Below are 16,887 nucleotides of genomic sequence, written 5' to 3' on the forward strand. Positions count from 1 at the left end.
AATAACATCTGTCTCTAACCCGTTGTTCCCTCCCTCTGTGTCTCCTCAGCCAATAACGTCTGTCTCTAACCCGTTGTTCCCTCCCTCTGTGTCTCCTCAGCCAATAACGTCCGTTTCTAACCCGTTGTCCCGCCCCTCTGTGTCTCCTCAGCCAATAACATCCGTTTCTAACCCGTTGTCCCGCCCCTCTGTGTCTCCTCAGCCAATAACATCCGTTCCTAACCCGTTGTCCCGCCCCTCTGTGTCTCCTCAGCCAATAACATCTGTTTCTACGGCGAGTGTTCGTACTACTGCAGCACTGAGCATGCTCTGTGCGGTAAGCCGGACCAGATCGAGGGCTCTCTGGCGGCTTTCCTGCCGGACCTGACCTTGGCCAAACGCAAAACCTGGAGGAACCCCTGGAGGCGGAGCTACCACAAACGCAAGAAAGCCGAGTAAGGACCGCCCACACACTAGAATGTTCTTCTGCTCTGTTCAGGACTGAAGGGCCCGCCTCTCAAACAGGCAGTGGTGTAAAGTAACTAAGTACATTTACTCAAGTACTGTACTTGAGTACATAATTTGAGGTATTTTTTTTACTTCTACTCCACTACATCTCAAAGGATAATACTGTAGCCTACTTTTATTCCACTACATTTATTTGAAAACTTCAGTTACTAGTTACTTTGTAGATTTTAATTATTATTATTATTACAAATCCTACATTAACCACTTCAGCTCTGTGTACATTTCGGCCATTTGAAAATAGCCGATCTACTATTAGATCTGCTATTTTCAAAAGATTTTTATACGTTTGAAAACTTGAAATGGGACATTCTGCATAATGCGTACTTTTACTTTTGGTACTTTAAGTACATTTTCATGCCAATCCTTTAGTACTTTTACTCAAGTAAATTTTGAATTCCGGACTTGTATGATCGTAAGAGAGACATAAGGGAAATGTACTTTACTTTACCTTGATTTAATGTAATTTAGTGGTGCATTAAGAGATTTTCATTTGTTGTTAAATAAGTGTTAAATAGCTCTATATTGTGATAGTAATCATTGCTATAGAGTGTTTGTTCAGTAACATGGGTCTCCATGTCTCTGCAGTGAACAGACAATAAATGTTTAGATTGGGATGCCAATTTTATCCAAACAGGATAGAGAGAACTCATACATGATAAACAATGAGCAGACACAATTGGACCGGAAACACTATAAAATTGAAGCTGATAAATGGGTCCTGATTGGCTGGAATTGGCAACCCACCTGAAAATGTATTTAAAGTTTATTAAAGAGCCGTAGAAACGGGGCGACTCCTGTTACTGAACAAACACTATACAGCAATGATTACTCTCACATCTTTAATGTAATAATAGTAGGATGAGTAATTGTTATGAAATGTGTTCCCAGGTGGGAGGTGGACCCTGACTACTGTGATGAAGTGAAACAAACGCCGCCGTACGACCGCGGCACTCGACTCCTAGACATCATGGACATGACTATCTTTGACTTCCTGATGGGTGAGGAGAATGCAATGGTTCTCAAAACATTTTCGTGTCAAGAACCCCTATAAATTGCTGTGCGTTTGGCCACGGACCGACCCCCCTTGGGGGGGGGGTTCCAGGGGGTCCCCAGTGAAATTAGTTAACATAGAGAGCGCTCTCTCTATCATAGAGAGCGCTCTCTCTATCACCTAAAGGGTGATAGGGTGACCACCTCATTTGGTAGCATGCGGGTCCCTTAACACTAGCATGACTGAGGTTTCATTTATACCTACACAGCCTGAAATACGATCATTTTGATCCCCAAATAAGGCTATCCTATTGGCTACTGTCTCACCTCTGTGCTCCAGACCAGCTCACAGCTTCTCCCCCAAACCGTGGGGGGTTCCATTGTCTTCTAAATATCCATTAACATCTCAATTGCACTCTGCTCAGTCAGTGAACCCATATAATGTTGTTGTTGTAGGCAGGCACAAACATTATAAAATAGTAATGTAGTATATATATATATATAAAATAGTATTATAAAATGTAATGGTAACTGCAGATTCTGTATGTAAAATCTTTATAAAAAAAGCGTATAAAACAGCGCAATCTGTAGCATCACATTAAACTCTTCAGTGAAACATGGAGCCTATATGAACGCTGAAGCCACTGTCTTATTACGTGACTATCTCCATTGTCCAAAACACATGGATATCTCTTGACAAACCAATATTATTATTATTCATTCATAATAATAATATTCACATTATTTTCCGAGCGTAAAGCTCTCATTCTATCAGCTGTCCACGTCGCTGACAAACGTGTCTCATCTCCTCCCTGTCAGTGCAACAAGTGAACACATTGCTATGTTCCACAAATTTGCTCATTCTTGCTCTACTCCTGCGCTAAATATCTGATCTACAAACATAAAACAGTCGCTGCCTGACGAGCCATCTGCTTGTAGATCAGATCTGTTGGCCCAGCATTTTAAAACTGCGCGATCTGTAGTGCACACTCTGTACGCTGCAGTGAAATGGGTTGCCAAATCTTGCGAGAGAAATAAGCAGTCAGGTCTATGAAAATGTTACTGCATGCATTGTGCCCCGAGAAAACACTGAGGCATGAAACCATTGCATTGTAAATGGGGTTTATAGCCGACGCTAATTTGCAACCCCAGTCTATATGAATATTTACCTAATAAAAAATAATTTACAAAAGGACATGCATGCAGTTCTAATCTAAACAAGTATGAAAAGATATTTATATCTGCAAAGTAACTAGTAACTAAAGTTTTCAAATAATTGTAGTGGAGTAAAAGTACAAGATTTGCTTCTGAGCTGTAGTGGAGTAGAAAAGTATTACCATTATAATGTAATAATAATAATAATAGAAAGACGTGGAAAAACAAGCCCAAAGTCGCTTATAATAAGCAGACATGGCACATATACTCGTTGCGAAGCAGCTGTATGCTCGTCTACGGGCCGCTCTGTGGGGGGTCTGGAGGTGTCAACTACTTGAGTTGAGGGGAGAAAGGGTGAGAGCGGTCAATTTAGCCAAAATATAACGGCTGGGATGGTATATATGGTATATATTTCATATTTATAATAAGTTTCAGAAAGAAAAAAAAACGGAGATGATTTGAAATAAATATTTAGGAAAAGTCATGAAAGGGGAACTCTCCCAGAGCTTCATGAGAGAAGTTAATCCACTTTAAATTCTCAAAATCGGTCAGAATGATGGCTTAGTCATGCAAGTGTTAAGGGCAGTGGTGCTGAGAGATTAATTCTGTAATGTATCCTTGGAACAGGCAACATGGACCGCCACCACTATGAGACGTTTGAGAAGTTTGGTAACGAGACCTTCATCATCCACCTGGACAACGGCAGAGGGTAAGGAGAGCCAGCTGCATTTACAGAGTAGTTTTTTTCCTGAGCGCATGAAGGCAGCATAATGTTTCGAATTGTTTGTTTGTTTTAAAATGCGCTGCATTCTTTGGAAACCCCAGCAGTGAGACGACGAGGCGCCTGAGCGTTTGTTTCCCGTTTGCGCGTTCACGTTTCATCTGCTTTCTGAGAGCTGAAAGATTTTATGTTTTTTTTTGTAGAGACTATTTAGTGCTATTTCTTGCCAATTAACACATGACACAACCTTTTGAGCACATCCATGGTCGATGGGTTCGAACTAGGGTTGTCTGATATTGGCTTTTTTACCGATAACCGATATACCGATATTGTCCAACTCTTAATTACCGATACCGATATCAACCGATACCGATATATGCGGGGATTATTGTGATTAGGGTAAGCTCAAATTTCATATCACACACACCATATACAGTAAGAACTCCTGTAACTTATTTATAAAGCAAAAAAAAAAAAAAAAACGCTACCGATATTTTCCGATATCAATTTTTATGCTAATATCGGCCGATAATATCGGGAGGCCGATAATATCGGACATTCCTAGTTCGAACATCACATCATCAGCATCAATAAACACTCTCTGGACATGAAAACCAAAGCGCTCCTCCACAAAAAAAAGGGTGTGTGTTGTCAAATAAATCACGGATCTCTTGATATTTGGGACTTATATTGAGCTTGTGTGGTTGAAAGAATTTCCAAGAAATCCAGTGATCTAAAGCAGTGGTTCGCAAACTTGGGGTTCCCAAATGATTTTGGGGGGTCCCCAGATGATTAGCCTAATGAACATAGTTTTCTCATTCAACAGTGAACAAACCAACATACAGTAGGCCTATAAGTGTGCACAGGGTATCTGCACATTTCTAAAGTGACAAATGAATGACTCTTAAGACCTTTTTAATACCAAATTGTTGAATATTATGTAAGAAAGAGAAAGAAATAGCCGAGCTTGTAGTTTGGCTATTTTCACAACATTTATCTGTGGAACCGAGTCAAACTAAATGTAATGCCTATACAATCCCAAGTGCTTGTCATGGTGGGGGGTCCCCAGTTCAAATATGATTATTTTGGTCCTTTCTGTGAGGATTCCTGCATTCATTGTTCTTGCAGGTCACATTTCTATTGCAAGACAACATGCGCATGTGCACACACACACGCGCACACACACACACACACGCGCACACACACACACACACACACACACACACACACACACACACACACACACACACACACACACACACACACACACACACACACACACACACACACACACACACACACACACACACACACACACACACAAAGGGGGTGGTGTTCTGAATGCCTGCGGTTCATTTCTTGTCTCCCGTCTATGCAGGTTTGGGAAACACTCACATGATGAGCTGTCAATCCTGGTCCCTCTCAGTCAGTGCTGCAGGTGAGTTTAAGACTGGTGACAGTCACACAGGAATCCTTTCTGTCACATTCCAGATACAGTGGAGAGTTTCCAGTAAGGAAGTTAATTAAATGTTATTATAAACATGGTGCGTTGCCAGGAACTTGAAAGATTTTTTTTTTTGTCACCCAGCCACTTATTAACCCATTAAAACCTATATAGCACATTGGCTGGCTATTAAAAAATAGCAGATGTACAAGCTCATAGCGTGTCACTTCGTGCCGCACTATGAGCTTGTAGATGTGCTATTTTTGAAAAATTGTGAATATTTTTGCAAATCGTTAAAACAAAAAAAAGTAAGCGATTTTTTTTTACCTCAAATCTTTGCTTCTGGGGGTACCTGGAACAAAATAATTTCAAATGGGGTCTGCGGCCAAATACATATAATTTTGACATGAAAAAGATTGAGCACCACTGACATAGCAACGTACGTTTTTCAGAAATCGGGTCTTAACACATTGTGTTGCCAGAGGTTTATTAAAATATTGTACGTTCAGTGCCTGCTATTCTTCCATCCACTTACGTTGATACGTTTCGTGCTGTAGAAGCCCCGACGCGGAAGTGCATGTAAACAAAGCGTGCATGCAAGACGGCGGAGGGTCCCCACTAACGCCTGGAACAATAATATTTCTAACGCGATCCTCCATTGCGGAGTGATCGCCGATTGAAAACGGCTCATTTCCACCATATAAAAAAGAAATGGAGATATTAGCTTTTAGTCAAGGAGATAACATTAGAGAGGTCATTAAAGCGGATCATTAAAGCGGATAACATTAAAGCGGTCCGGACCGTTTATGTTACACAATGGCTTAATGGTTTAAAATACGAATTCCTATTATTATTTATTATTGAGACTGCTTAAAATACTATGATACTGTGAGTTTCCCACTTTGACAAATTCATTAAAATGTCCAACATGTCGAACGGTAATTCTCCGTCCGTTCACGTTCCAAAGACAGCAGTGGTTAGTTTACAGTAAGGAAGTTCAATATTGTAAACATTGCGTGTTGCTGGGATTTATTATTATTTTTTTTTTAAACTGCCAATAAAGTATTGCATTCTGTTCTATTCCTCTGTCACCACCAGGCTCAGGAAGTCCACGTACCTGCGCCTCCAGCTGCTGGCCAAGGAGGAGTACCAGCTGAGCTCCATGATGGAGGAGTCCCTGCTCCACGACCACCTGTCCCCCGTCCTCATCCAGCCTCACCTCCACGCCATGGACCGCAGGCTGAGACTGGTACTGCAGGTCAGTGCAGGCCTGGCACAATTATTACGTAAAAATTGCCTGATCGCAAAATATTTGAGATAATCGCAATTATTTTCGATTATTTGGTAGGCCTACCAGTCATTAAATGGTGCATTTATATAAATGGTAAATGGTGCATTTATATGGCGCTTTCATCCAATTAGGGCAATTTATCAAGCAATTAGGGGTTCAGCGCCTTGCTCAAGGACACAGACTGTTGCTGGATCCGCTTCTTTATATGCTTTCGTGTGACGCAACTAAACGTACTTTCCACCTCTTTGCCGCAGGTGCTGGCGGGCTGCGTGGAGAAAGAGGGCTACTCCAACGTGCTTGACGACGAACTGACGGCGGTGGACACGGCCACCCACACCGACCCGGGCCACAGGAGGAGGTAGTGAGGTCGTGGCGACACGCGACACATGTGACACAAACTCACGGCGGTCACATCTTTGGAACTTGACGCCCGCTATAGCCTTCAACACCGGCAGCTCCTCCTATACCTAAAAGTGACAGACAGTCTTAACTCGTTCATTGCCAATGGAAGCCGGTGACACACCCAAGACACGGAACTGTAACGCCCGACACTTTGTAGCTTTGTGACGCCCGCCCCGCCCCACTACAAAAGCTACGAAATGAAAGTCGAGCTTGGCTTTTCAACTTCACATTAGCAGCTACAAAAAAATAAGCTACAAAACGAGCAAGTGTTGTTTTAACGTTTCCACTCACCTTTCTCTCTCCGCACAATTCCTGCTTGTAATGGAGATCCCTGTTTCTTTTTAAACCCAAGCCTTTTATAGTTTCATTTTCATTTTTGTTGCTCGTCGGATGCACGCTCGATGACGTCGATTACGAGCGTGTTGGCGCAGCACTTAAAAACGGCGACTCGGCGACAGACGTGCTGCGTCGCCTAGTAGTTTTGTACGTTTTGTAGCTGTTAGTGTGAACGCACAGCTCATCACAGACGGGACTGTGGAGAATTATGGACTGCGGTCGTGGCTGTCTGACCAATGGGATTGAGCGGGGGGGGGGGGGGGGGATAAAAAGAAAAGCCCCCCTTTGGCTCCCTATGGTCATTGTTGAATTCAGTGAATTCCGAGAACTTACCATAAATGCCTCTACGGAAGCCGCTTTGGATGTGTGTTTGTATAGAAGCAAATCGTTCGGCGGCCGCGAGGCAAACGACAAACTGTGCGGGGAAGGAAAAAGAGGCTTCGGATGAACCGTGGTTCTCAAAGTGGGGGTCCAGCTAGGGACCCTCAGGATTTCCTTGAGGGGACACTATAAATGGACCCTTACAGGTCTGTAACTCTGAGCGTATACAAGACGTGACATTCCATCGTTTCAAAGAGCCTGCCATTGGCACTTCGGTGGAACATCAGTGGACGGTTCAAGCGTTGTCACGGAGAAAGGGGGCCATATTTGCCGGGTGTGAAATGGGGCCTGGTGCGAATTGGCCTCATTTCACACCCGGCAAATCAGGCACGACAACGGTTGGGAGAAGAAAAAAAAATACTTTACAGGGAACGATCTGGAGAAGTGAAGAGAAGTGTGAAGAGGTCAGGTGTTATGTCTAGATACAAACGGATACGCTCATAGTTATGGGGCGGTCCTCGAAAAAAAAAAAGGTTCAGGAACCACTGAGTTAGAAACAGATGTAATTTGTGTTCCTTAGGGATGGGATGATAATAGTTATTATTGTCTATCTTGATAAAAAAAACGCTCACAATAATCGTATTTTGGATTTGAATTCATCGTGAAATTGTCCTCCGTCATACACTAGGATGAATTAGCTTTTGTTGAGCTGCAAATTCACTACCACTTAAAACCCTCTGTACTTGATAAAACAGACCTGTAAAGAGCGCAGTTGTTTGGTACGCTCTTATTTCACTCTACACAAATCAATTCCCCCAAAAATAGCCGATCTACAAGGATCGGCAATTTTTTGGCAAACGTTCCTCCCCAGGATAGGGATGCTGGGGGTTCAAGGGTTTAAAAAAAAGTGCCATTTTAAACTTTTGGTGATCGCGATAATATCGCTAATCGCAATTATCTTTTGCCACTGGTACTTTTCATATCATCCCATCCCGACCTTATAGCAGAAACTGTACAGAACTCTTAGGGACCACCAGAGTGTTTTTTTGTATTCACTTTCTGTTCAAGTTTACTGGTTTTGAACAATTTTAGGCTCTCGAGTTCCGGTAACTTATCTTTTTTTTTTTCTTCTTAGACGCTATGAGATGTTTCCAAAGACAGGAGGAAAAGCACACGGTCACATTCTGGGGGGGGGGGGATACAGTGACATAGAATACTATGAGGCTTTACGTTTTTAACTGTCTGAATGAAATGACATTGAAAATAACATGTTAGGCTATTTGACATCGTCACCTTGCTAAACTAATGTCCTAAGTCCTTTTCTGAGGAAAATTATATTTTTGCCTATAAGTCAGCTCCTCATGACACTGGCCAGCTCTGGTAAAATCGCCCATCTCCTAATTGAAAAGGATCATGCTGTTCACTCCCCTTTTAGTATAAGGGCCTAACTACCTAGTGTGACTTAGGCCAAAATAGGCCTTTTTTTGGGACCTAAGTCACATGGTTTTGTGATTTAGGCACACAAAAAAAGCCAATAAATGGTCTAAATCCGTAAATCATCTGGCCTAAGTCAGATTTAATCCTATTTAAATCTCTTATGTTACATAACTGACAGACAGTGTTATTTCTATTTAAATAGACATAATTTGTTATAAACATTTTGGGTGAAATGATTAAGAAACATCATATAGTTTTGTTTTGGATCAGTTTTTCCTGAAAAATTGACGTAGGCCATTAGTTTATCAAGGCGACGATTTTTAAGTTGGATCGCTTGTCCCCTTTTCGGTTAGCTGTGTATCTGTTTAACATAATCGTCGCTGTCGGGTGGAAACCACGTATGTCCAAAAACCTTAACTTTTCTGGAAAAGGACAAAAGTGTTCCAATGGATCCAACGTACTTATCATGTTGTCACAATGAAGCTCTTGTTAATACTTTTCATTGGTTCAATATTTATAAAACCCATAGACACAACGTAACCACTTTTGTTTTGTTTTTTTTGCTACTTTTGTGTAGAACTATTAATTAACAACGTTAATTTCCAAAAGTTAAAAAAAAAAAATTTAAATAATGAAGATACAAGGAGGTTTCTGCCCGGCAACAGCAACGATATGAGGGCAGCGAGAAGTTACTGGAATGTCTAGTTCAACTGGATGAGAACAAGAGACACTCTCACCCTCTCTCTCTCTCTCTCTCTCTCTCTCTCTCTCTCTCTCTCTCTCTCTCTCTCTCTCTCTCTCTCTCTCTCTCTCTTTGACATCTTGACTGTAGTGACAATTAACAAAGCAGGTTTGAGTGACAACAACACAGGATCAGGAAATTAGCCAACCTACAAGCTCACAACGTGCACTTGTAGATCGGCTATTTTCACATTATTTATCTGTGGAACCGAGTCAAACAAAAATGTAATGCCCCTACAATTCCAAGTGCTTGTCAGGGTGGGGGGTCCCCAGTTCCCCACGGCCCCCAGTTTGGGCCGTGGATGGATATTCCAAGTGTAAGAAGTGCTTCAGTATGATGGAGGAGTACCCCCCCCCCCCCCCCCCGCCCCTTCTCTCAACAGGGATAGCCTGTTCTGTTCTGGCACTGTACTTTAAATATGTTTTCCTCTTCTCAATGTAAATAATCTATAAGTTGTTGGAGACACTTAGGAGGCTGCGCTGCGCAGTGACTTGCTTCTGTTTTATGCTTTTTTTTTTCTCTCTCTCTGCTGTTGCATTGTTACTGTGAAGATCTGTTTACTAAATGATTAAGGTGTGCAATAAAAAACAAAAAGTAAGTACAAAGGAGTGTGTGTGTGTGTGTGTGTGTGTGTGTGTGTGTGTGTGTGCGTGTGCGTGTGCGTGTGCGTGTGCGTGTGCGTGTGCGCGTGCGCGTGTGCGTGTGTGTGTGTGTGCGTGTCCTTGTGTCAACCTGCAGTTAAATGGCTACAAGCTGCAGGTTGACACAAGGACACACACACACAGAGTGGCGTGTACAGCATGACAAGTGAAAAGGCCGTTTCAGACGGGGGACTACTGACGCGGGCGTCCTCGCTTGATGTTGTCCAGCGCGTAGCGTGGAGTGGAGTGAAAGCTGCGTAGCGTGGAGTGAAAGCTGACCACAGTCCAGCTCTTGTCGCCCATGCGGGCGGGCGGGCGCATGAAACGAGCATGCACGAGGGCGAGGATTTCGCGGGACCGCGCCCGCTTGCCTCGATCTCGCTCCCTAACCGGCCTTTACAGGAATTCTTGGTCGGTTCACATTCCAAACACAGCAGCTATAGTTTCCAGTAAGGAAGTTAATTAAATATTATAAACAACGCGGTGTGTTGCCGGGAACTTGAAGGAAGTTTTTTTTCTCTTATTAAAACAGGGATTCCCCTAGATTGTAATAATGCAATAGCTTTGTCATTGAGACTGCGTAACCATTTAAACCCATTAAAGACCTGAAGCCGATTCTACAAATGTCTTCTAAATCCCAACAGTATTCTGAAAAAAACGTGTGTTTCTATATCAGTGGTGCTCAAACTTTTTCATGTCAAGGACCCCCAAAATGATATGTATTTGGCCGCCGACCCCCATCTCAAAATATTTAGTTCCAGGGACCCCCCAGAAATCAAAGATTCGAGTTAAAAATGTTCATTTTAAAACGATATATATTCAAAGATTTGCACACATTTTCACGATTTTTCAAAATTTGGTATCAAACAGGTCTTAACAGTCATTACATTGTAACTTTAGAAATGTGCAGATACCCTGTATACACTTACACTGTATGTTATGAAAACTATGATGATCATCAGGCATGACCCCTCAACATAATTTGAGGGACCCCCTGGGGGTCCCGACCCCTCAGTTTGGGAACCACTGAGGTACAATATGAGCTGCTATTTACTGTAATCAAATGTTTATTTGACCAACTTATAGTTGGCTTTACGTATAGCCTACTCTTATGGTTTCAGCTTATAAAGCTTTATTTTGATAGCCTGGCTCCACCCCCTGAATCGCTTGCCTCGCATTCAGTGTCTGGTGACTGTCGAAGGTGGGGGTTTCTCGGTTGAAAATCTGTACGACGAATCGGGATCGGGATAATCCAGTATGAACCAATCGCCAAAGAGTCCAACTTTGGCCACGCCCCCACCTCAGAAACTGAGAGGGCTTTCAGACTGAATAATGGTGTCAGGCTACTATTTTGATGCAATTCAAAAGATCTGAACAACTGCCAAACGACTGTATTGTTTTTGTCTTCATCAGCTTATTAGATTCAAGATTTGTATTACGTCTTCTATACGAGTACAGGAGAGTAACATTGTAGCAGCAATAGCAAAAATACAAGACAAAAGTCAATAGTAAACTAGAAGGTAAAGAAAAATAGCACGTACTGGTATTATATAGATAATATGAATATGGATGCAAATAGCATGTGCATGTGCGCACTCTGTGTGCAATAATATATGAGTATGTACACGTATGTGTGCATATGGTTGTGTGTGCAGCCTTGATATTCAAAGTGTCACGTGCCAGTTTGTGTGGTATGTGTTTAAACATGGTGGCATGTTTATCTCTATAATCATTCAACTATGGCCGCACCTTGTGCCGTGCATGTTTTGAATGATGTGGTCGGTTGGTGTGTGTGTGTGTGTGTGTGTGTGTGTGTGTGTGTGTGTGTGTGTGTGTGTGTGTGTGTGTGTGTGTGTGTGTGTGTGTGTGTGTGTGTGTGTGTGCGTGCGTGCGTGCGTGCGTGCGTGCGTGCGTGCGTGCGTGCGTGTGTGTGTTGCAAGGTGGCCACAACAGACATACTGTAGCCGGTTCTGGCACTGTGCTTTGATTTTCCAATTGTCAAGTAAATATCTATACATTCTTATTTAAACCCTCTATATACTTGGTTGACCGGAGTCCCCCAGGGGTCTGTAGTTTATATCTTCGCCGAAACATTGACGATCTACTGCACATGCTGTTTTGCTACAGCTGTTGTCCTGTACCTCCATCAAATAAAATAAAATAAAATAAAATAAACTGGTGTTTTATAGCTGGTGGAAAAGAGACGTAAACTGGCATTGATAAATACATCACAGTTTGAGGTGAACAAAAGGTGAAGGTATGAGGAAGAATATCAAACTGATGGTGGAGGTTGAATGACAAGGAAACAAGTTTGCAAAAAATAAAATGTAATTCCCCCTCTGTCTCTATCTATCAACTGAACATCATGTTGAATAGCCAGTCTGTCAAGAGAGAGAACTAGATCTGTGTAAACCATGATTGACAGTAGAATGTGGAGGAGGCTGCGCGCATGTGTGTGTGTGTGTGTGTGTGTGTGTGTGTGTGTGTGTGTGTGTGTGTGTGTGTGTGTGTGTGTGTGTGTGTGTGTGTGTGTGTGTGTGTGTGTGTGTGTGTGTGTGTGTGTGTGTGTGTGTGTGTGTGTGTGTGTGCTGTCAATCCTGGTTCCAGTCAGTCTACAGGAATCCTCTGTCAGTTCACATTCCAAACACAGCAGCTAGTTTCCAGTAAGGAAGTTCATTAAATATAGTAAACATGTTGTGTTGCCAGGAACTATTAACCCTTTAAGACCTGAGGTTGATTCTTCTGAATCAGTACAGTTCTCAAACGTGTTCGTGCCAAGGACCCCCATAATTATATGTATTTGGACGTGGACCCCCCATATGATTTTTTTTTGTGCCAGGGACCCCAAGAAGAGAAGATTTGTGTTAATTTTTTTTCCCAAATTTCAAACATGTTCAATAATAGCAGATATACAAGCTCACAGCGTGGCACGAAGTGACGCGCTGTGAGCTTATATATCTGCTATATATATATATATATATATATATATATATATATATATATATATATATATATATATATATATATGTATTTGTATTTGTCACTGGATATTTTGGAAAACAGTATCTGCATTTAACCCATCCTTAGTGACAGCAGCAGTGGGCACTAGGGGGCAGTGTCTCGGGGAGCAGTTGGGGGTCAAGTGTCTTGCTCAGGGACACTTTGACACATTGCTGGGGCCTGGAATTGAACCTGAGACCTCTGGGTTCCAAGGCGGGCTCTCTAATCATTCAACTATGGCCGCACCTTGTGCAGTGCATGTTTGGAATGATGCAGTTGGTTGGTCAACGCTAGTGTCGTCACTCTCATAGTTATGTCACGCTGAGTATGATCAAGTAGGGCATTAATATACACATAAAACACAAAAAGTTAGAATATGGAGTTCTGAGTTTTCTGCCCGACAACCAGTGGTGGAGTAAAAGTACAATATGTGCCTCTGAGATGTAGTGGAGTAGAAGTAAAAGTATAGACAATTGGAAAAACTCCAGTAAAGCAAACGTACCTCAAAATTGTACTTAAGTACAGTAGCCTACTTGAGTAAATGTACTTAGTTACTTTATGCCACTGCCGACAACAGAGGTATAATGTTTCACTACCATGACTGTAAAAAAAATGTATTGGCAGGCACAATGCTCAGACTGGTCTGGTGGCAGATTACTTTTAGCTATCATACGATCTCTTCAGTATCAGTACGTCATCATTCTTAACTATAAAAGAAGGGTCTCACACTCAGACTGCATTGAACTTTCTACTGGAGCTGAACACACACTCAACACACTCAGTCGTCCTTTGATCTGAACAACAAAGCTACAACTCAAAGACTTCAAGATGATACTTGTTGTTGCAGTTCTGTTTCTGGCTGTAACAGTCCACTCTGCTCCTCGTTGTGATCTCAACCTGGCTCTGGACTGTGATGACATCTACAACAACGTCTCCAGACAGAGTGGTGTGTACGACATCTACCCCACTGCTACTCCTGTCAAGGTCTACTGTGACATGGACACAGATGGAGGGAAGTGGACAGTCCTCCAGAGAAGAGTGGACGGCACTGTGAACTTCTACAGGCCCTGGGCTCAGTACCAAGCTGGGTTTGGAGACACATCAGGCGAGTACTGGCTGGGACTGGAGAACATGCATCTCCTTACCAAGAACAAAAAGTATCAGCTGAGGGTGGACATGGAAGACTTTGAGGGAAACACAGTGTTTGCCTCTTACTCCTCTTTCTCTGTGGGTTCTGAGGCTGATGGCTACAAGCTGCAGGTTGCTGGCTTCAAGGATGGAGGAGCAGGAGACTCACTGACCTATCACAATGGAATGAAATTCTCAACCTTTGACAAAGATCAGGACGCGTGGGGCAACAACTGTGCCATTTATCGTTACGGTGCATTTTGGTACAAGGCCTGTGAGTATGCTAATCCCAACGGTGCTTACCTTTGGGGACCGACGCCTCATTCCGACACAGGTGTACTCTGGTACCACTGGAAGGGTTATAAATACTCCCTGAAGGCTGTAGCGATGAAGATCAGACGTGTTCCTTAAACATGTTTCAGTCAGCATGCATGTATTTTAGAAAAGCACAGCCGTGGTATAAAAGGCATGATGCAATATTTACTCTTTTTCATGGTTTTAATTCAGGTTTTTTTTTCTCTCTTAGGGACTCTGTTTAATCCTAAACTCATACAGTAGATATCTGTATTGTATCATATTATTACAGTGGTGACCTGTCAGGGCTTTTAAATGAATACATAATCCAAGATGTTGTAAACATCGTCATGAATAAAGTGATGCATGCAAAGACAAAGTAAGGTGTATTGTGTAATGCTTTACTTAAAGGTTGGGTCAATAATTCATTATAATGATATTTACAATGCATTATAAGGCTTCATAACACTTGTTATACATGTTTATAATGATATATAACAACTTATAACAAGGTTTATGAAGTATTTTCAGTGTTGGTCAAATTACATTATGCTTAGAAGAACAGCATATTATAACTACCATACTTTTGTATTGTAGCTTGTTTTATAAGTAGAGGGTCTAAGTGTTTAGAGTGTATGTTATGCAGAGAGACTCCTTTACAGAATAAGCTTGCTGTTACAAATATTCACAGGGCAGAGGTGGAAAATTACTTAAAATTAGTACAAAAGTATTGGTGTCAAAATGTACTTAAAGTACCAAAAGTAAAAGTACTAAAATATTTGAAAATAGCCTATGTATAAAATAGGGCTAAAGTGGTTAATGAATGTTTTATAATGTAATCATTTATATCTGCAAAGTAACTAGTAACTAAAGTTTTCAAATAATTATAGTGGAGTAAAAGTACAATATTTGCCTCTGAGAAGTAAAATTACTGAAAATGGGAAATACTCCAGTAAACATTTAAGTAAACATTCCTCAAAAGTGTACTTAAGCATTAACTTGAGTACATGTACTCAGTTACTTTACACCACTGGCACAGGGTCAATAGTATACACCTACTTCATTCCTATTGTGGGAATGATTTTTTTAGTTTATTGTAATAATGTTTTACTTAATGTCATTATAATGAATATACATATTTTTATGTGTAATTAACAGAACCACATCAGAACAGCAATACTATCAGTGAGTGACAATATCTAAAGAGTGTCGTCATTCCCTGTTGTAGCAGAGACATCTGAGGGAGAATCTGAGTACATCCACACATCAACCCTAGCTCACTTAAAGATCCCAGTTGTGGGTTCGAATCCACCGCTGTATATTCAGTTTGTCCAGCGTCTCTCTATATGAACGTAATTGGTGTGTTCAGTAAAACAAAACAATAAAACAGATGGTACAAGTGGGTGAAATGACTTGTTACACAAACCCCATCATTGCAGTTTTAAGAAAGCTGTAAAGAGATATGGAAAGGAAGAAACAGATAAACATACATAATAAATATACATACGGTGCATTACATACATATAAGGTGTGTGTTGGATAAATTGCAGTGGTATCAGGCAGTTAGACGTAATGACAGATACTATACATAAGGTATAAGTAGCAGATTATAAAAACATGTCATAGTATTTAGTCATAATAGTCATATATCGTGTCCAAAGGCTGAGGCTGATGGCTACAAGCTGCAGGTTGCTGGCTTCAAGGACGGAGGAGCAGGAGACTCACTGATCACTGATGTACACAATGGCAATGGAATGAAATTCTTAACCTTTGACAAAGATCAGGACAGGTGGGGATATCCCTGTGCAAGTTATTTTACAGTGGGTGCATTTTGGTACAACAGGTGTGGCAATTCTAATCCCATGGTGTTTACCTTTGGGGATCTAATGCAAGACATGGTGGAGGAGGTGTATTCTGGGCTCAGTGGAAAGGTACCAATTACTCCCTGAAGGCTATAGCGATGAAGATCAGACGTGTCTCTTAAACATATTTAAGTTTACATGCAACATGCTACGCAAAGCGGTGGTGTAAAAGGCATGATGCAATATCTACTCTTTTTCATGGTCTGAGTTTTTTTTTTTTTTTCTTTCGGGAATCTTAATGTTTAATCATAAACTCAGACAGTAGATACACTCAAGTGTATCACATATTATTACAGTGGTGACCTGTCAGGGCTCTTGTGGGTATTTGTAAGAATAAAAAGTTTGCTTTTTCCAAGCTGTTTGTCACATTTGTATGAATAAAGAGTTCATGCTAAAACAAATATGAGTTGTACTTTCATTCAATGCTCTAGATATTACTAAAACAATTCAGCTAATTAGACTTGTGTTTTGAGATTGTTATGACAACAGGAGAAAGATACAGAAATATTGTTTGTGAAATGTTACTTGCAGGGTGTAAAGTAACTAACAAGTAGGCTACTGTACTTAAGGACAATTTTGAGGTATTTTTGCTTTCTTCAGTATTAACAATTATCAA

The 16,887-nt window shown here is 41.4% G+C and overlaps 2 protein-coding genes across 2 annotated transcripts in view; both read left to right on the forward strand.

The window, feature by feature from the left end:
* The window catches only part of LOC311055424 (extracellular serine/threonine protein kinase FAM20C-like), an 86,585-nt gene extending 76,666 nt beyond the window's left edge, over window positions 1-9,919 (forward strand). Inside the window, exons 7-12 of the mRNA XM_084071616.1 lie at window positions 254-434; window positions 1,396-1,505; window positions 3,280-3,361; window positions 4,752-4,811; window positions 5,916-6,075; window positions 6,363-9,919. Of these exons, the coding sequence (XP_083927742.1) occupies window positions 254-434; window positions 1,396-1,505; window positions 3,280-3,361; window positions 4,752-4,811; window positions 5,916-6,075; window positions 6,363-6,470 (701 nt within the window). The 3' untranslated portion in view covers window positions 6,471-9,919. The remainder of the gene's footprint in view (window positions 1-253; window positions 435-1,395; window positions 1,506-3,279; window positions 3,362-4,751; window positions 4,812-5,915; window positions 6,076-6,362) is intronic.
* Window positions 9,920-13,663: 3,744 nt separating this feature from the next.
* On the forward strand, window positions 13,664-14,792 carry LOC311055432 (microfibril-associated glycoprotein 4-like). Its single transcript, XM_084071624.1, has one exon. The coding sequence runs from the start codon at window positions 13,816-13,818 to the stop codon at window positions 14,524-14,526; it is 711 nt and encodes a 236-aa protein (XP_083927750.1). The 5' UTR covers window positions 13,664-13,815; the 3' UTR covers window positions 14,527-14,792.
* Window positions 14,793-16,887: the final 2,095 nt, after the last annotated feature.

This window comes from Gymnoscopelus microlampas (assembly GCF_963454915.1).
Source record: "Gymnoscopelus microlampas genome assembly, chromosome: 11".
NCBI classification, from domain to species: Eukaryota; Metazoa; Chordata; class Actinopteri; order Myctophiformes; family Myctophidae; genus Gymnoscopelus; species Gymnoscopelus microlampas.

What these genes read in the sequence shown, in the direction of transcription:
- LOC311055432 (XM_084071624.1), top strand. Translation starts at nt 13,816, where the DNA reads ATGATACTTGTTGTTGCAGTTCTGTTTCTGGCTGTAACAGTCCACTCT.